The sequence below is a fragment of the Carassius carassius genome, chromosome 27 (assembly GCF_963082965.1).
Source record: "Carassius carassius chromosome 27, fCarCar2.1, whole genome shotgun sequence".
In the NCBI taxonomy this organism is placed as follows: Eukaryota; Metazoa; Chordata; class Actinopteri; order Cypriniformes; family Cyprinidae; genus Carassius; species Carassius carassius.
In genome coordinates, this window is record NC_081781.1 from 15,195,178 (window position 1) to 15,215,537 (window position 20,360).

Sequence of the window (20,360 nt, forward strand, 5' to 3'; positions counted from 1 at the left end):
ATCGAAAATACAGCAAAACACTAACATTGAAAATATATTTAGTGTTACATGATCCTTCAGAAAGAATTCTAATATCATGATCATTTGCTGCTCAAGAAATAGTTGTGCTGCTTATTATTTTTGTTGGAAGAATGATACATTTTTTCATGATTCTTTGATTAATAAAAATTTCAAAAGAGCAACATTCATTTGAAATAGAAATCTTTTGTAGCGTTATTTATAAATGCCTTTACTATCACCTTTAATCTATTCAGTGCATCCTAATGGAAAATTAACTAATCCCAAACTTTTGAACAGCAGTATACATGTGCTATAAAATTGGTTTAACTGTAATTATTCTTAACTTGAGCTTTGTTTTTCACACACTTATTCCTTTTGTTTCAGAGGAGAATCCATTTGATATAGATGACAAACTCATGGAGGTGGATGAGAACAAGGAAGAAGAGAAAGATGGGTCGGAGGAAGGTGGAGAAGAGATGACCGATGAGCAACAAGAAGGACAGACAGAGGAACAGGGAGAAGAAGACGAAGCAGAAGAGAAGGAAGGAGCAGACAAATCAGAGAATCAAGAGTCTGAAACGGATGAAAGAGGAGAGAATGAAGAAGAGGAGAAAGAGGAGGAGGAGAAAAATAAAGGACAGGAAGAAGGGCGAGATGAGAACAAGTCTATTCCAGCTGATCAAGGGCAAACACCAAAGGTGTGTTGTTCGAAAGTAATGTGTTATGGAAATGTGTAGTTATACAAACATGCAGAGGAAAAAGACTCTCCTAATCTGACATTTCACAGGAGGAAGAGGACAAGGGTGAGGATGATGATGATGAAGCACAGATGGAATCTGCAGAGAGGAAGGAGCATGCGTCAGATGGACAGACAGGAGAGGAGAACGTCCAGAGTGACACCGCAGTAGAGCTGGCGGGAGCTGCGTCAGAGAGAGACCAGGCGAAGGAGGTGTGCAAGTGTCAGCCTTACTAAAAAAAAATACAAATCTTTAATCAAAAACATTATGCCCATTAATGACGGGACAGTACTTGTCTCATCAGTCTCATGTCACTCACATGAGATTGCATCAATTAGCAAACAACAATGATCCAACAATCCAATCAGTTATCAGTTCCCATTAGATGTGAAGTCCCCTTTCACTCAGATATACTTAACAATAGGGCCTGGAATATTTAATTAAATCTTTAAATGAAATTTCTGTAGTCAGTATAAAATTGTTGTCAGTTTTGGAGCTCAGTTGAGTAAATCTGTTATGTAAATGATCCACATCCACAGGAGGATGGCAGCGGGGCCGCAGACGCCAGTCAGTCTGAGGGGCACGACTCCAAGCTGATGTCCAGCATGAGTTCACAAAAACAGAGGCAGAGAAACACGCAGGTCAGTGATTCACTTGACCATTATTTGCTCATTTATTTCATTGTGGTATTTTGTCTTGTTGCTGAGAACAGTGCAGTTTTCAAACCACAACATAAAGGCACGAAGTGTAAAATATAGAAAAGCTGTCTCAAAGCCTCTTATTTATTTATATTTTTTTTACCAGAGCTTCAAACGCAAACCTGGAAAGGCAGATAATGAACGCTCAATGGGAGATTATAATGAGCGTGTGAATAAACGTTTGCGTACGGTTGACAACAGAGAGGAGAAAACACAAGATCAGTCTCAGCCCAACACACAGCAGGAGTCTGACCTGTACGAGCACATTAAACATGGGGAGGAGAGATACGATGCCCAGACATATGGTGAGGAGTTGTTTTCATTTTGTGTACACCAAATACTTAACTTTTTTTAATTCAGACAGGTTTGAATCTGCCCTGCAATGAATTCCAATCCATGTAAACATTCTCTGACTATCTTCTTCGTAGATGCTGCCAGTGCAGAACAGCAGAAGCCGACTGGTGTGAAACAGGAAGAGGAGGATGAAGAAGACGACATTGCAATGGATGTGGAGGAAGAAAAGGACCTGCAAGCTGTTGAAGCCCAGGAGCTTAAACCCGAGAAGCTCGACGACAATAAAGCTTCTCAGAAAGGTGGAATATTAACATCCACAAACTGTGTGTGCACACGCATGTAACCTGTGTGTCCATGGTTAACGTCCATCCATTCTCTATCAGGTTTGGAGTGTGGGGACTTGGAGGCACAGAAACAGGCCAGTGAAGAAGAAAAGGAGAAGCCAGAGACACAGAGGAGCAGTAATGAAGAAGAGATGAAAGAGAGGAGTGATGAGTCCACCATCCACACTGTGCCTGAATTACTCATGGACATGCAAACGGTATGTTGATTTATGCTTACTCCAGCAGGTTAGTTTTTCTTAATTAAATTAATACTGTAATTTAGCAAGGATGCATAAAATGAAGCAAAAGTGAGAGTTAAGAAATTTATAATGTTGCTTATTATCTAAGTTATATCATTTTTAAACCATCTAATCATGAAGTTGTTTCTTGATCAGCAAATCAGCATATTAGACTGATTTCTGAAGGATCATGTGAATCTGAAAACTGGGGTAGTGGCGTAACTTTGCTATCACTGGAATAAATTTCAATTAGAAACCGAAAACAGTTATATTATTTCACAATATTACTTTTTTTACTGTATGTTTTATCAAATTAATGCTGCCATGATGGGCAAACCGCTTTAATTACATTCAGCATATAGATTGTACAGCAATGTGTTTTCTATCAGGCACCATTGAAGAACCCAGAAGAGCTGAGAAGAGAGATGGAGCTGCAGTTGGAGGCCTGGCAGAGACAGACTTTAGGATCCCAGGAAGAGGTGACATCATAACACCAGTCACATGACAACGGAGTTTCTTCTCTTTACCTCACATATTGAAACTGTAATAAATCAATATAATTAATTAATCCATTTCTTTGTTGTTGTTATATTTCCTTCTTACTCCATGTCCCTCAGGAGAGTGCGGCAGCAGCGCTGTGGCATCAGTACCAGGCCCTGACGTCTCTTCTGTCCCAGCAGCTCTGTGAGCAGCTCCGGCTTGTCTTGGAGCCCACACAGGCTGCCAAACTCAGGTCGGTCCTTTACCTTCCCATCCAACCTCATATAAAAGCATACTTTATGAAGGATAATTTAAAGGAGTGTCTTCTCTGATGTAATTCTTTCGTTGGTTCAGACCCTCAACATTTGGGTTTTCCATTAACACTATTTCATGATCCTGCACAGGGGAGACTTTCGCACAGGCAAACGGCTGAACATGCGCAAGGTCATTCCTTACATCGCCAGTCAGTTCCGCAAGGATAAGATCTGGCTGAGGAGAACAAAACCCAGTAAGAGAAACTACCAGATCTGCCTGGCTGTGGATGACTCCTCCAGTATGGTGGACAACCACTCCAAACAGGTACAGTTTCCCAAAATCACGTTAGATATTAAATATCACCTACTGAATTCAACTTAACTAGGGCTGTCACAATATTACATGTGTAGTCTTAACATAATATATTTTTTACAGTTATTCTCAATAGTGACAGCCCTAATTTGAACCCGTTACAATGCAAAGATGTGTTACCCTATTTATTTAAATTAATATTGTATTTGATATTGTGTGTGTCTCTGTAGCTGGCATTCGAGTCGGTTTCAGTCATAGTGAATGCTCTCACACTTTTGGAAGTGGGTCAGGTGGCTGTGTGCAGGTGAGTTCACTTTTTTTTTTACTCTTATGGCCGAGTAGTATTGGAGCAAAGATTCTGAGTATTTCTGTTTTTGCTTGAATAAATGAATTAATGCATGCATCCACATACTCATTTATCCTTCTTTTAATTCACTTGCTGTAGTTTTGGAGAGAGTGTCCAACTGCTCCATCCCTTCCATCAGCAGTTCAATGACCAAACAGGAGCAAAAATACTGCGCCTCTGTCAGTTCCAGCAGAAAAAGACCAGAATAGCTCAAGTAAATATCTCTATGGTCTTGATTTTCCTTTTAATGTTTTCTGTTACATTTATTTGCATTATCTTGTTGTATGTTTAAACTGACGACTGTCAGATTCTATCCCAATGAAAATGAAAAGCATTTGGAATATTTTAATCTTTCAGTTTTTAGAGACTTCGACAAATATGTTCATGGCAGCCAAACAGCAGACCCCTGGCTCAACAAACACTGGTAAAATAATTGATCACACTGATGTAAACAAAGCAGCCCTTAGCTATGAGTCTTGTTTTCTTTCTGATCTAATGCATTTCTTTGATTGGTTTCATTTTTCCTCTTAACAGAAACATCTCAGTTACTGCTAATAGTATCTGATGGTCGCGGTTTGTTCTTGGAAGGGAAAGAGAGAGTCGCAGCTGCCGTTCAGGCTGCTCGCAGCGCAAACATCTTTGTCATATTTGTAGTGCTGGATAACCCAAACTCCAGGGTGAGGAATCTGATTGGTCCGAGTGATCCCCAGGGTTTTTTTTTTTTTTTTTTTTTTACATATACATTTTAATATTTTTTTTATATTTATGAATTTAATTTAAATTTAATTTAAAATTGTTAGAATTTTATTTATAATAATATAACTACTTAAATACATAATTAAAATAATAAAATATACATTCTTAATTTCAATGTTTAATTTATGAATCTCTCCATGTTAGGATTCCATATTGGATATCAAAGTACCCATATTTAAAGGGCCGGGTGAGCTGCCGGAGATTCGGTCCTACATGGAAGAATTCCCCTTCCCCTTCTACATTATCTTGCGAAATGTGAACGCCCTCCCAGAGACACTCAGTGATGCTTTGAGACAGTGGTTCGAACTTGTCACAGCCACAGACCAGTAATGGACACATGGAAGCAAATTAAGAGGGGCCAGAAGACAAAATTGTAAATCTGAAGCTCCACTGCTGCTAGTCGTCCCAAACATCAGTGCACACAGCACACCCACAAAAACATTATAAAGGCTGCTGTACATGTGCCTTTTTTATTTTTTTGAATTTGTAGGTTGATTGAAGTGGTTTCTCTTTTTTTCATCACCACATTCACCAGGAATTGTTTTCCAATTGTTACCATCAGTCAACTTTGCACATTTTATTTTATTTTATCTTTAACAGCAAGGAAATGTGATGGCGGTGTGTGTGGAAAAACTTCAGTTGAACTGACTGAATGTTGACTGAAGAGATCTCCAACCCAGGAGGATTTCCCACCCCCTTTTTTGTCCTGTATGCATCCAGTTTGTGTATGTGACTTTTCGTGTGAATGGCACTGGCAATGTTTGATAATAACATATGCATAAAAGTCCAATTACATGTTAGTAATCACTTTCAGACCCGTTTATGGTATCCAAAAAAAACTATGTGCCTTTACATAAACCATGTTCCCATCTAGACGGTTCTCAATTAAGACTTTGGTACTGACTCATCACCCACACTGTATATTTGAAGGATTCTGACTACTGAACCACTGGCTATTTCGCCTTTACAACCAGAAGCACAATTTCTGAAAGTGAAGGAAACTTTTTGAAATCTGTTCTAAATCATCTGTGATTTCAAACACTTCTATATCCTACAGATCTTAGATATTTAACCTCATAGCCAATAGCTGCATCTAGACATATCTAGTTTTAAAATTTTCATTTTGAAGTATTTTGATTCAGTTACATTTAGCACACATTTTTCCGCTCGATCTGTGCATTCTGTGTCAACGAAAGCAGCATCAAAACCTCTTTCATCATGTATACATTTCAAATGCAACCGTAACCTGGTGTACTTCTATGGTCTCCTGTCAGCTTCCTCTTCTTGGTTCATGAAATGATAGTTGCTGATAACCTTGGAAATAACAATAAAACATTTTGGACATGTTTTCATTATGATCTGAGTTTGGTCATTGACTATGTAAACCAATTTGATAACTTTGATGTCAAATAAATTTACCTCTATGGATATAATTTCTGGAAGAGCAAAAGTGAATCACCTCAAACGTTTATTTAGAAGCTGTTGTTGTTAGGTTCTGCATTAGGAATAAAATTGTTCCATTTATCAGAAATGTGAACTCGTATCAATGCATTGTAGTAGTCCTCATTTAGCAACTTGGAGTTATGACTATAATTTATGTTGTAAACTAAATGATCTTTTTAACTAATCTTAATCACGGTCTCTTTTCCTCCTAAATTAAAATTTGCTATTATAAAAACTGATTCCTAATAGAACCCATGTTTGCAGTACTAAGTTAATTCTATTCTGAGTTTTATGACTACAAAATGAACAGCTCTATTAAAAAAAGTGATCTGTGCTGTACTATATAGACTTAATGCCTAGCAAACACAACGTTGCCCCATTGTAGGCAACCTTTTAACAACGATGTTTTTTGTTTTTAATTGGTGCCTTGTTTCATTTTTACAATGGTCATAACGTTGTTTTATTAAATTATATTCCTTTAATTAGATAGTTTATATGTATTTAGTTAATTCAGTTTATAACTGGATTCTGTATCCCCATACTCTACTTTTATTTTGAAAAGACATTCTCGCGCTTTTGACCTTTATGTTGACAAGCAGCGACTCGGGAATCTTTTACTTTTGCTTCAGCTTTCACAGTCCTAAGTGCCCGTCCCAAACAAGTGAACTCATGAGTTTGTGTGGATCCTAAATTATTTCAAACATAATCTTCGTCCAAAGCATTACACACATGAGTTTTGGGCCGTAATAACGGTTGAATGCTGAGTCTTTTCTTTTCTAACACTTTCGTGGAAAGTTTTACACAATTCAGAGACAAGTTCAACTCCATAACTACACACATTGCTAAAATATACAGTTGAAATGTTTGTTTTGAAGTAAGCTCATAATGTTTAATGCTTGTCATACTTTCCTGGTACGTTAATCCCGGAATGTTTATGGACACACTGGAAGTTTTTGCATTGTTTATATATGCAAACAGAATGAGTTTGGCGGAGATCAATGAGAATGTGAAGCTGGCCAGAGAGTACGCGCTGCTGGGGAACTACAGCTCTGCGGTGGTCTGTTATCAGGGGGTCCTGGAGCAGATCAGAAAATACCTCTACTCACTCAGAGAACCCTCTTTACAGCAGAAATGGCAGCAGGTCCGAGTTCCTCCCTGTGTATTGTGCACATTTTCTGAAAGTATGATTCAGGCAATTTAATGTTTTTCACTTTTTGTAACAGGCTTTTGTGGGTTCATGTTGTTTCATCCAGGTCTGGCAGGAGATAAATGAGGAAACTAAGCAAGTTCGGGAGATCATGACAACACTTGAGAGCTTCCAGCAGGAGTCAACCCCACCCAAACCCAGCAGCTTTGGCCAGGAGAATGACCTTATGCCTGTTCACGTGGAACACAGGTTTTATTCTAAACCATTCAGACCGCCATCACAGATATTGCATCTACTTTTTGGTTTGGGATATATACACCTATTTGACATTTCATATGATGCTCATACAGTTTTATTTCCATGCCTGAAAAAAAATGGATTGGACATTTAATAATGATATTAAAATGAATAAATACATTTTTAAAAAGTTAATTATAATCCATCTGAACACATCATGAAATACTAGTAAACATTTTAATGTAAATAAGTTGATTTGATTTTTACATTTACAGTTTTCCCTTTTATGAAAATGTGCTTTTTTTTAAACAAGATTTAAGAATCTTTATCCAGTACTTCAAACAACTGTAAATCCATTGGCCACGCTGTGTGGGAATCCTGTCTTGAGTTTTAAAGCCCCCATCAGCACCCGTCATGAGATGTAAATGAAGCTCTGAATGGCGTCCCACCATCTCACAGACCCTCATTCTCTTTCATATGGCTTTTGACCCTGTTATATAAACCATAATCTGATTATGAAGTACCATTTGAATGAGCGATTACAGCCATGTTAATTAAGGACAGTTCACTCCATTCATCCAAATTCAAATAAAATCAGCACTCCTGTGTGTCCTGATGCTTCATGTGTGTGTCTGTGTGTTGGTGAACAGGCCGTCTCCATGTGTAGTGCGGAAATCCTCCGGCCCGCACAAAGAAAGCAAAGGCCACGGGAACCGATTGAGCGCTGGGCCCCGCAACCAACCCCGACCCTCACCTCGTGTTGCCAACGGGGACAAGGGAAAACCTCAAAAAGGCAAAGAAAAGAAGGAAAACCCATCCAAGCCAAAAGATGACAGAGTAAGAACATGTGGATCCATTTCCTATTTCTGTCTACTGTTTGACCAAGGCCTATTGTGTCTCAATATTTACTCAAAGGATCAGATGCCTTTCACTGTATTAATGTTATAAACCTGTGATACCAGTTTCTGACATCAAAGCAAACAGTTGAAAACGTGCAGGTGTTTCCTTTGTGCTCTTCACTATAAGCACTTTGGTTTTTGTACGAAGACTGAAATAACATAACTTCAGAACTTGCAGGTCATTTGGTTGAAGTCTTCTTAATTTGATGTTACCATTTTTGAAAAGCCATTTGCAGTAGTCTGATTAGCAGAAAAGCCCATCAGAACCTTATGCCAAAGAAATCATTTTCATTTGATGAAACTCTCTGCCCTCTTTAGGGTGTGGAGACGGAGGTGAAGGTGAGTTCTTTAAAGGAATAAGACGCCCGTGGAAGGTATGAACACAAGAATCAATCACATAAGCTCATATGGATTTCTAAAAGCCCCATCTCAAATCTTTCAGATATCAATGGTGAACCGTTCAAAGTGCCATGCTCACCAAAGCTACTTTTATTTAATCATAAATACAGTAAAAACAGCAATATTGTGTTGTAACAGTAACATATTTAAAAATATAATGTAATGAGTGTCACAATCATGATCCTTCAGAAATTCTTGTAATATGCTGATTTGGAGCTCAAGAAGCACTTCCTACGAATATTGAAAACAGTTGTGCTGCTTGATATTTTTGTAGAAACTGATATATTTTTAAGGATTCTTTGATAAGTTCAAAAGTACAGCATTTGTTTGAAGTGCAATTTTGTTTTGTAATGTTATAAATCCCTTAACTGTCGGAAAAAAGTGTAACTAATTATTTGAGACAGTATTATTTAACAGCTGTGAAACTTACTTTTATATGTACTACCATCTTTTCTGCATTATATGTTACATATATACTATATTATATTCTGCATTATGTGTATATACATTATATACTATATTTCCGATACACCGTAACTGAACATGATTTTAGGGAGTGTTGATGGTGGGTCCACCAGGCACAGGAAAGACATTGCTGGCCAAAGCTGTTGCCACTGAGTGCCGAACCACCTTCTTTAACGTGTCCTCCTCCACCCTCACCTCCAAATACAGAGGAGAGTCTGAAAAACTTGTGCGGCTGCTGTTTGAGATGGTAAAATCACCTTCTGCGCTACTCCTCCTTAACCAATTTAAAATGGTAGCCAAACTATACATACAATAAACCATACATACATTTGTGTGTTTGCATGTTTACACAGGCACGCTTTTACGCCCCCACCACCATCTTCATTGATGAGATAGACTCCATATGTAGCCGTAGAGGAAACTCTGAGGAACATGAAGCCAGCAGACGCGTCAAAGCTGAACTACTCGTCCAGATGGATGGTACTGCTTCATACCAACTGTAGATATGGCTTTAAAAGTAATTAATGTTCAGTAATATTGTCAATTTAACTGCACAGACACCGTTGGAAGAGAAATTAAATGGAGCCGGATAATGAAACTAACTTTGCAACATTGACACTGTTATTGAACTGAATTCAATCAACATTAAGCTGAATAAACACTATTGCCTTGTGTAGAGCTGCTTATTTGAATTCCTAATTGAGCTGTATAATGACACATCTTCTGTAGAATTGCTTTACTGCGGAGTTAGAATTCAGTCATTTAGGAATTTGACAAAAATCTTGTTTATTAATGTCAAGCTGCTCTGAAAAAAGAAAATTAATAAATACACTTCTTGTGTTTCCAGGTGTAGGTGGGACATCTGAAAACGACCCTTCGAAGATGGTCATGGTTTTGGCAGCCACCAACTTCCCATGGGACATCGATGAAGCTCTGAGACGCAGGCTGGAGAAGAGAATTTACATTCCTCTGCCCTCAGGTATTCAGAATTAACCATCACACCGTATTAAATGACATCAGCTTTATACATCTCCACTCAAGATACATAAACATAATAAAAGTATTTGAAATCATCATTTGTATTCCTGTAGCTAAAGGAAGAGTGGAGTTACTCAAGATCAGCCTGAAAGAGCTGGAGCTGGCCAGTGATGTCAATGTGGACAAGATCGCTGAGCAGATGGAGGGATATTCTGGTGCTGACATCACCAATGTTTGCAGGTGCCTGAAACCTTTCTTTTGTGTGCAGCTTGAATTTATTTGCAATGTTTAAAAGTCACACAATTCTAGAAGTGATTCACTGTTTTTGAATAATTGCAGAGATGCGTCCCTGATGGCAATGAGAAGGCGGATTGAGGGCTTGACCCCTGAGGAGATACGAAACCTGTCGAAAGATGAGATGCACATGCCCACTACTATGGAGGACTTTGAGACTGCTCTCAAGAAAGTGTCCAAGTCTGTATCTGCTGCTGACCTAGAAAAATATGAAAAGTGGATAGCAGAGTTTGGCTCCTGCTGATGATGCCAAAGAACCTTAACTGTTCCTCCTTACAGTCACCGTTAGCACTTTGAAAAACTGAGGGTCAGTTTCATCAAATCTCTGAGCACTTCCACCTGTACCAGACTGAAATCAAAGGGTGGAAGTCTTGCCTTAAATGAGGTTTGTATCTTGAGTGTACAGATTCACAGTAATCGTTTAATATTTAATAGTAATAGAATTGGTTTTACATCTACAGGACTTTTCAGAGCTGCTTCGCTTGATACAGGTTAAGCTTTCTCTTAAACTGAAATTCACTCGCATCAGTTTGTAAGGATGAAGGTTGAACTAATTATCCAGTAAATCCAGAGTGCTGGAGTCTGGGAGACCTGTTTTAGTGCACCTATAACAAACATCGCCATAATGTGGTGCCTGGCTGTAGTGTGTACAGACAATAATGTTAATGTGGACACAGGATTGGGATGCTTGTTTGATCTTTACTTGCAAAATCACTGCCAATGACCAAAGACTAGCTGTCCCACTAGTCTCCAAATGCTACTTGAGGTGAAAAGCTATGCAAGCTAAAAGGTTTTTTGCTCCTGTGGTTGATTTAAAGGCCAAAGTTTCCAGCATCAGACAATTGTCTTAATAGTGATGAGACCAGCATGTCTTAAAGGTGTACAGCACTTGACTTTTATAAACACTATGGAACTGGTTTCTTTTCATTACTAACATTCCATTGCCATGATCAAGTTGTAAAATGATGTATTTTGTTGTATAAATATTTTTTTAAAGACTCAGAGACAAAATAATTTGTAACAAACTTGGAGGAAAAACATCATAATGCATCAGAATGACAGAAAATGACCTATTTCATTAAAAGCCAATGAAAGGGCTACAATGAAATATATGCATCCTGCTGAAATGTTTAAAATGTTGAGGTACATCGCTTGAAATGACTGAAACATTGTGATGTGATGGTGAATGCTTTAACACTGCTCAGGCCCAAGTGTACAAATCTTCATTTCATTCATCTAATGCAGGTCAGAGTTGAAATGTATTGCTGCTGTGCATGCTTAACATAACAGGCAATAGCTGACGCAACATAAATATTAACATTAAGCAACAGTTTTATACAATCCATTTAAAAACAGAGAAATAAGAAATAATCCATTCAAATAATATGGATGGACAGTTTATATCAGCTATTAAAGTTATATTGATGGTCCTTTACATTAATGGATTATTTGTCCTTAATTGTCAGTAATGACACAATGTCATGTCCAAAGAAATAGTATTACCATAAAACAAACACTTTAGAGGAAAAAAGGCAAAGATATTTAGGGACTGTGCATATTTAAATATATGCACCTGTTCCACCTCACAATGTAGTGAAAAATACAAAAAGTAATTTACGGATTATGCTGTTAAACGGACACATGTGAAAATAGAAATCTGTTTCATTAGGAAATGTCGGGGAATCTTTTCTTTTAAAAGTGCTACATTGAAATCATTGGTATTGTCAACCAAATAAAGCCACATAACCGAACTAATGAGAACACATCCATCACTTATCTATCAAAATGCTTTTTTCAGTTGTTTCTCCCTCCATGTTATCTATTAGCCTCTGTTTTTCATCATCTGGCATCAGAGTCTCTGGATTCAAATGAAAGAATCCCCTAAAAAAAGACAGAAGAGAGCCATGTATTATTTATATGTGATAATCAGCGAACTAACCCGTATAGCCCTTCTAATCCATCCATGTTTATGTCTACGGTACTAAATGAAATGACCATGCATTTGATGCAGGGTTGGTGCAGGTTGTACCTTTGTTCACAGGAGGGGAACAGAAGATCCAGGATCTTAATGATGACAGCTGAACCTGCTACACCAACCACCACCACCCACATGATCAAGAAGAAGAGTGGGATAGAGTCAGACCAAAAGTGCCTCAGCTTCTCTCTCAGCCCCCTGACCCACTGACACGCCGCCTGCACACACACAATAACAACACATGAGGAAATGACACTACAGAATAACAGGACATTTTTTTAAAAAAATGAGGTCATCCAGAGTTACTAGTTTTAAAAATGTATTAATTATATTTTAATTCTTAATTATATTTACATAACGGTTTGGGAACAGTAAAAAATTGATGTTTAGGTCTTTCGTGCTCCCCAAAGAAAAACAGTTGTATTGTGACATATTATTACAATTATTACAATATTAAAATACAATATTATAATTCCCCTGATTGCAAAGCTGAATTTTCAGCAGCCGTTATTCCAGTTTTTATTGTCACATAATCCTTCATAAATCATTCTAATACGCCGATATCCTGCTCAAGAAATCTTTCTACTTATTATAAATACTGAAAACATTTGTGCTGATTAATATTTTTGTGGAAACAGTTTAATATGTTCCAAGAGTTAACAGTTCACAGTCACTTACACTATAGGAGGACACAGACCCACTCAGAGAAGACTCGAGCAGTAAGGAATCTGAAGTCCTTTCCTCTTCCTCTCTGGACTCATACAGAGTGTCAGGGTCCATCCGCAAGGGTGTTTCAGGAAGGTTCCCTGGAGCTGCGATCTCCTCCTGAGTGGTCTCTGCATGTTTGAGTAGATAGTGGCTGGTGGTAAGCACTTGGTCTTCAACTGTGAAGACAGAAAACCATTCATAAAAATCCTTCCAGTTAAAGCATCAGTCATTTTTTGGAGATTACAAACAACAGGCATTTTGCTCCATGAATCTATCTAACCTGTATAACGTATGGATGCATTAGTCACCAAGACGTCACTCTCTCGTGGGATGGCAGAGAGCTTGCTTCTTGATGAAGGGTAAATATTGGTCACCTGTGTGATCTCCTCGGAGCTCTGGTTCCACAGGATCTCCACCTCACACACGTCTGGCTGCTGGACCTACAAAATATAAAGCATCAAGCATTCACGTGCACAGCCTCATTCTAGAGTTTAGATCCGTTCCAAGCATTAAAGCAGTCATTCCGTATTTAAGACTCAATTACTCTAGAAAGGACATAACAGATATGAAAAAGAATTCAGTTGTCAGTCATCATTTACAGGGTAATGATTAAAACCTTTTCATCTGCTAGCTGGATTATCTCCTGACTCAGGACGAGTAACAGAATCTGCTCTCCAGCATCACTCTGAACATATGACTGATTGAGCATCAGCCTCAGCTCACTGTTGACCAACCCATCCGCCAGATTACTAGAGCTCACATTAGAACCATCCACTGCAAACACAAAGAAAATTTGAATTTCTGCTATTGCAGGAAGAGTTCACCAATAATATTCAAATTTACTCGCCCTCAAACCATCCTAAATATGAAGTTTGTTTCTTCATCAGAACAGCAGAAATTCAGTATTACATCATTTGCTCACCAATGGATCCTCTGTAATGAATGGGTGCCGTCACAGTTCAAACAGATGACCAAACAAATAAAAAATCCACATCTCCAGTCCATCAACAAAAGCAAGCAATATAATGGATAAAGGACTCATATTTCCGCTTGAAGCAATGGATTGAAGTTAAAAATGGTCTCTTGATGAATTACAAGCATGCAGGTTTTTAACAAACTGGAAGGACTGGAGTCATGTGGATTACTTGTGGATTCTTGTGATGTTTTTATCAGTTATTTGGTCATTTTGTTGTCACACTGTTGGACAAGGAATGTAATGCTATATTTCTCTTTACACATCTGCTTTCTGTGAAGAAACAAACTTCTAATACATCTTAGATGGCCTGAGGGTAAGTGATTTTTCAGAAATTTGTCCATTTTTGTGTGAACAATTCCTTTAATGTTAGTTAATGCATTAACAAACATTTACTAACAATGGCCTATACATTGCAGTACTTACATGCAACACATAAAAATACAATTGTTAGATAATTATTTGTTTATGTAAGGTCGGTTCTTTTATTTTCTTTGCATTTTTCATTGTTAGTTAGAAGAAGTGTAATTCATTAAATGTAAAAAGGTGGCAGACAAAGATACATACACAATAAAGCTGGACATGTCATTCTTGTGACTTCTGAAGGCTTGAGAAGAGCTCCATTAATAAACGTTTCATTGTCCAACAGACCTATATTTAAACGTATCTGAAAGAAGAGATGAGAAATCATTTTAAATGATCACGCCTTCACAAAACAACATAATATGGATGTGACGCTCCATTCTCGTGTAAATATCCACGAGTTATTATCTTACCTGTACACTGTACTTAGTCTGGTTAGTTACACTAACCGCTGTCACATTTAACACAACCGTTTCCTGTGAAACAAACCACATACACAATGACAAACGCGGCTGTTTACAGGACTCCGACTTGAAAGTAAAGTGCTTACGTTTTCAATGCTATAAGACACTGTGTTGTGTATACTAACCGTGAATATTATACCGACAATTTCTTTAAATGTGTCAGACCAAACTATTGGGTAGCTATGTTACATCTATCAATCAGATAAGCCTTTGTGCTGCTGACGTACACGTGAATGTATCAGAGACAGGAAACGACCTAAAAATATGAGAAATGCCACGTACCTTGGTTATTTGTTTCGATTGTGCGTTGGCCAGGACAAATAAGATGCTTAAATAAACAACCGCTAATCGCATTTTCCATGTAGACGCCATTTTTATCACGTTAGATATCAACAATACGTGAATTAAAATGCGCGCATGACGCTCTACGCGTAATGTCGTAATTTCGGTCATTCCCGTTTGCCTTGACGTAGCGTTATCCCTATTGGACAACGCTTGCATTCATTTTCTTTCTTTTTTGTCAAGGATCCCTACGAACAGTACTTTGAGTAACCAGTGAGTTATAATCTTGCGCGTTCAGTTGTAAAACATTATATATATATATGTATATATATATATATATATATATATATATATATATATATATATATATATATATATATATATATATATATATGTATATATGTATATATATGTATATATGTATATATATATATATATATGTATATATGTATATATATATATATATATATATATATATATATATATATATATAGTAAGTTACAGTGAATAACAGTGAGATTTCACATCTTACACTTTCACTTGTAAAACATTTTTTAAATTCGTCTTTGTTACTACATTTTAATTCATTTTTATTGAAAAGAAAACACAAAACTTCATAAAACTCCTTTTTGTAAGGAAATTCCTATGGGAAACTATAATTTATACCTTACACTGTAAAGTGTTTTGTTCAGTACAGATCGATTTTCCTTGTTAAAATTTGTGAGAAGAATGTTATTGCTAATAATGTCCTTCCAATAGTAGCTTATAAAATCAAGCAGCAAACATTTCACTTTATTAGACTGTCTTGTTTTATTGCTCAGCTGAGAATTTCCTGAAATCTTCCATAGGTCAACAGAAAGGAGAAAAAAATATTTTAAATCAGGCTATAATGTTTTGTTTTGCTAACACAAACACATTTTAATTTTCAAAATATAATAATTCCTGTCATACTACTTGTACATTTTTTTATATATGTGTTAAATTGTGTATGTTAATATTTATATATACGGAATGCTGCATTTAATTAAGGGGAACACAAAACTTGTTTATGGATCACACAGTTTCACTGAGGAGAACACACTGGTGTTTGAGTTGTCTAGATTAAGCAGATCTCCAGAACCTGATGCGCTGAACCAAAACCCAGGATACAGGGGTTGAGTGAATGTGGTCTGGACGCGGTGTAAGAGGGTCACTGTTTCAGAGACACTGTAGAAAGACAGAGTCCCTGCACTGTAGTCCACAAACACACCCACCCTAGAGGACAGAGGTCTTGAGATCTCTGTTTTAATGCTCTTATGCCAGAAAACAGGCTTGGGAAAACACTGCAGACTCCAAGATGTGTTGTTGTTTCCGAACGTTCCAACTAATCCCTTTCCTCTGCCACTCGTTTCTTTATATGAGACTGATATATGCACACATCTCCCGCTCCACTCCACCTCCCAATAGCAGCGTCCAAACACACTCTCCTTGCAAAACACCTTGTAGGGGAACTTATAAATCCCTAAATGCCCAGAGGATGTCATCTGTCTGTTGTTCTCAGAGAGGATGAGGTCTTCAACTGCTGTGTTGGGATCAAGGGTAAAGCTACAAAAATCTATGGAAAATGATTTATAAATTATGTGATTGTTAAAGTCAGTTATTGCCAACAATTGAAAAAAAATGATTTGTTAAAATCACTGCACATATATGGTACATAATAAAGCATATACAGAGACTTACATTGTTTAAAGTGATTCCTGATTCTGGTTAATGGTAAAATCTGAATTCTTACCACTATAAAAGAACAGAGAAGTCTCATTGCAAGTAAAGTTTAATACTGTAGACTGCATGCTATATGTGGTACAAAATGAAATAAAATAATTAAATGTCTATTTAGTGGTCATGTAAGATCAAAAGTAACAGATAAAAAAAAAAAAAAACTTTTGAGAGTGAAAATGATTTAAATGATTTAAAGGCGTCTCTTACCATCAGAGATGATATTACTGATCTCCTCCTGACAAAAATCTTCAAAATGTTGTTTTAAATCAGAGAGAGATTTCCTCAGTCCATCAAACAGAATATGATTAACAGTCATACTGGATGACTGATCATATTCAGAAGAATCGGAGAGTTTCTGAAAAGTTTATATTGAGAAAAACATTTAAATAACAAATGTTTTGCACTGAACCAGAGAAAAGGCCTCAAGCAACCTGTGGCGTTACCTTAAAAGGAAAATGTTGCTCTGTGTGTGGATGTTGATCCAGCTCTGTGTCTGTCTGGAGGTCAGCAATCTCCTGCTCCAGCTGCTCCAGGAGTCCTTCAGCTCGACTCACTTCAGTCCTCTCCTGATCTCTGATCAGCTGTGTCACCTCATGCTGTCTTTTATTGATAGACAGGATGAGCTCAGTGAAGATCTTCTCACTGTGCTCCACTGCTGTCTGAGCAGAGTGCTGCGAGGAGAAAAAGTAGTCCAGTTTAAACTGGATCAGCCAAGCTTAGATTTTGGTCTGCTCTTACTAGCTGACTTTAGAACTGCTTTTACTTTTATGAGGATCTTGTGTCATCATTCATTGCTTTTAAAAAGGGCAACAAGTGCATCATACAAAACATATTTCTTTACGTTGCACGAAGGTAAAAAGTTATACAGGTTTAGAATGACATGAGGAGAAGAGTAAAGGGTGATTTCTTTTTTTTCTGATGCTAATTCTTCAACAAACACATCAATGTTCATCAGAGTCACATGATCCTTCAGAAAACATTCTTGGTGCTCAAGAAACAGTTCTTATATCATTATCACTATCATTAACACGTTAAAAACATTGTGATTAATATTTTTGTAGGGATTTTACAGGACAATTTTTTTAATTTGAATAGAATGTGATAATAATGCATAGAAAGGGAAAAGAATGCAAATATATATATATATATATATATATAAAGGTGCTGGTCATATAATTAAAATATCATCAAAAAGTCGATTTATTTCACTAATTCCATTCAAAAAGTGAAACTTGTATATTATATTAATTCATTACACACAGACTGATATATTTCAAATATTTATTTCTTTTAATTTTGATGTTGAGAACTGACAACTAAGGAAAATCCTAAATTCAGTATCTCAGAAAATTAGAATATAACTGAAGACCAATACAAAGAAAGGATTTTTAGAAAACTTGGCCATCTAAAAAGTATTAAAATTAAAAGTATGAGCATGTACAGCACTCAATACTTAGTTGGGGCTCCTTTTGCCTGAATTCCTGCAGCAATGCGGCGTGGCATGGAGTCGATCAGTCTGTGGCACTGCTCAGGTGTTATGAGAGCCCAGGTTGCTCTGATAGTGGCCTTCAGCATTCTTGGGTCTGGCATATCGCATCTCCTCTTCACAATACAATAAATGTCAGGCGAGTTTGCTCGTTAAGAACAGGGATACCATGGTCCTTAAACCAGGTACTGGTAGCTTTGGCACTGTGTGCAGGTGCCAAGTCCTGTTGGAAAATGATATCTGCATCTCCATAAAGTTGGTCAGCAATAGGAAGCATGAAGTGCTCTAAAACTTCTTGGTATATGGCCGTGTTGACCTTGGACCTCAGAAAACACAGTGGACCAACACCAGCACATGACATGGCACCGCAAATCATCACTGACTGTGGAAACTTTACACTGGACCTCAAGCAATGTGGACTGTGTGCCTCTCCTCTCTTCCTCCAGAAATGCAAAATTTACTTTCATCAGAGAACATAACTCTGGACCACTCAGCAGCAGTCCAGTCCTTTTTGAAGTGAGATGCTTCTAACGCTGTCTGTTGTTCAAGAGTGGCTTGACACAAAGAATGCAACAGCTGAGACCCATGTCTTGCATACGTCTATGCATAGTGGTTCTTGAAGCACTGACTCCAGCTGCAGTCCACATTTTGTGAATCTCCCCCACATTTTTTAATGGGTTTTGTTTCACAATACTCATCCGGGGTGCGGTTATCCCTATTCCTTGTACACTTTTTTTCTACCACATCTTTTCCTTCTCTTCACCTCTCTATTAATGTGCTTGGACACAGAGCATTGTGTAATGTGTCAATGGTCGTCTTTTGGACAACTGTCAAGTCAGCAGTCTTCCCGATGATTGTGTAGCCTACAGAACTAGACTGAGAGACCATTTAAAGGCTTTGCAGGTGTTTTGAGTTAATTAGCTGATTAAAGTGTGGCACCAGGTGTCTTCAATATTGAACCTTTTCACAATATTCTTATTTTCTGAGATACTGAATTTGGGATTTTCCTTAGTTGTCAGTTATAAACATCAAAATTAAAATAAATAAACATTTTAAATATATCAGTCAGTGTATAATGAATGAATAGAATTTACAAGTTTCACTTTTTGAATGGAATTAGTGAAATAAATAACTTTTTGATGATATTCTTATTATATTACCAGCACCTGTGTGTATATATATAGTGCAAAAGAAAAGGATCATCTCTCACCTTCAGTGTGTTCACAACCTGTTTCAGCTCCTCTATTGTTTTCTGTTTCTCCTGGATTCTCTGCGTGTTTGTTCTCTGCATCTTCTCGACCTGGTTCTGTGGATTTTATTTATTTATTTATTTATTTTAATACTCCTTCATGATTCCAGAAACAGAGTGAACATTATAGATGCTAGTACTGCGTTCTGTGTGTGACGGTCAAATGAAAAGCGAAACTTTAGTCATGTGGTTGGATAGCAGGTTTGAGGTTTCCTAGCTATGGTAACCGATTCCTTGCTGTGCCTCATGATACTGTAGATATAAAATGTGTGATTATTCATATAAAGATTACCATTTTTTATTAATTTTACATTAGGCGATTTTCCAAAGCTTCTTCTTCTTTATAATATACGTAACCATTCCCCAGTCCACACGGAGTTTCTGAGGCACGAGCCTGAACTATGTGCACAAACAAAACAAGGACGTAGGGAGTGAGTTTGAGGTTTGAACTGAAGTGGTGAAGCAGGTTTCAAATGAGCTTCACAGAAGTTAAACACGTTATACAAGATTTAATGAGTACTGTATGCTAATATATACAATGGAATGTCACATACGCCTAGATCTGTTTTGTTCTCCCTGGACTGGAGTGTGTCTATCTGACTCTTTATCTACTGGTGAAAAAGAAATGTCTACTTTTTAATATACAGTAAATATACATATATGCACACACACACTTTGGACATTTCTGGTTGTTTAACGATTATACCTAACTGTTAGTATAGCATATGTCCATTGTCAATGTGTGTTCACTGTGTTGTAATTATGAATGAATAAAATGAGTGGTAGAATGAGAAGAGTAA

At 37.3% G+C, this 20,360-nt stretch overlaps 3 protein-coding genes and 1 pseudogene across 3 annotated transcripts in view; 2 read left to right on the forward strand and 2 right to left on the reverse strand.

Annotated features, from left to right (window-relative positions):
- Positions 1-5,795, forward strand: part of mdn1 (midasin AAA ATPase 1) — a 45,328-nt gene extending 39,533 nt beyond the window's left edge. Inside the window, exons 88-101 of the mRNA XM_059512910.1 lie at positions 385-698; positions 788-949; positions 1,277-1,378; positions 1,542-1,740; positions 1,864-2,028; positions 2,113-2,270; positions 2,681-2,770; positions 2,909-3,024; positions 3,176-3,350; positions 3,569-3,642; positions 3,784-3,898; positions 4,042-4,108; positions 4,219-4,361; positions 4,585-5,795. Coding sequence (XP_059368893.1) covers positions 385-698; positions 788-949; positions 1,277-1,378; positions 1,542-1,740; positions 1,864-2,028; positions 2,113-2,270; positions 2,681-2,770; positions 2,909-3,024; positions 3,176-3,350; positions 3,569-3,642; positions 3,784-3,898; positions 4,042-4,108; positions 4,219-4,361; positions 4,585-4,770 — 2,066 coding nt within the window. The 3' untranslated portion in view covers positions 4,771-5,795. The remainder of the gene's footprint in view (positions 1-384; positions 699-787; positions 950-1,276; positions 1,379-1,541; positions 1,741-1,863; positions 2,029-2,112; positions 2,271-2,680; positions 2,771-2,908; positions 3,025-3,175; positions 3,351-3,568; positions 3,643-3,783; positions 3,899-4,041; positions 4,109-4,218; positions 4,362-4,584) is intronic.
- Positions 5,796-6,862: 1,067 nt separating this feature from the next.
- On the forward strand, positions 6,863-11,298 carry LOC132106856 (katanin p60 ATPase-containing subunit A1-like; annotated as a pseudogene).
- Positions 11,299-11,987: 689 nt separating this feature from the next.
- On the reverse strand, positions 11,988-15,225 carry LOC132107288 (glycoprotein integral membrane protein 1-like). Its single transcript, XM_059513521.1, has 8 exons — positions 15,068-15,225; positions 14,735-14,797; positions 14,526-14,625; positions 13,602-13,759; positions 13,266-13,425; positions 12,956-13,161; positions 12,332-12,495; positions 11,988-12,183 (listed from the first exon to the last, which is right to left on the reverse strand). Exons 1-8 carry the CDS (start codon positions 15,155-15,157, stop codon positions 12,072-12,074), a joined length of 1,053 nt encoding a protein of 350 aa, XP_059369504.1. The 5' UTR covers positions 15,158-15,225; the 3' UTR covers positions 11,988-12,071.
- An 807-nt stretch (positions 15,226-16,032) lies between these two features.
- Positions 16,033-19,987, reverse strand: LOC132107289 (tripartite motif-containing protein 16-like). The gene is made up of 6 exons (XM_059513522.1): positions 19,853-19,987; positions 19,522-19,706; positions 17,269-17,496; positions 17,033-17,180; positions 16,787-16,840; positions 16,033-16,661 (listed from the first exon to the last, which is right to left on the reverse strand). Exons 2-6 carry the CDS (start codon positions 19,600-19,602, stop codon positions 16,114-16,116), a joined length of 1,059 nt encoding a protein of 352 aa, XP_059369505.1. The 5' UTR covers positions 19,603-19,706; positions 19,853-19,987; the 3' UTR covers positions 16,033-16,113.
- Between the last annotated feature and the right edge of the window lie 373 nt (positions 19,988-20,360).

Coding starts and splice junctions, on each gene's coding strand:
- LOC132107288 (XM_059513521.1), bottom strand. CDS start 15,157: ATGGCGTCTACATGGAAAATGCGATTAGCGGTTGTTTATTTAAGCATC. Junction 14,626..14,734: donor AGACTAAGTACAGTGTACAG/GTAAGATAATAA, acceptor CTCTTCTTTCAG/ATACGTTTAAATATAGGTCT. Junction 12,184..12,331: donor TTCCCCTCCTGTGAACAAAG/GTACAACCTGCA, acceptor GTCTTTTTTTAG/GGGATTCTTTCATTTGAATC.
- LOC132107289 (XM_059513522.1), bottom strand. CDS start 19,602: ATGCAGAGAACAAACACGCAGAGAATCCAGGAGAAACAGAAAACAATA. Junction 16,841..17,032: donor CAGTAATATCATCTCTGATG/GTAAGAGACGCC, acceptor GTTCTTTTATAG/TGGTAAGAATTCAGATTTTA. Junction 16,662..16,786: donor CAGGAATCACTTTAAACAAT/GTAAGTCTCTGT, acceptor CATTTTCCATAG/ATTTTTGTAGCTTTACCCTT.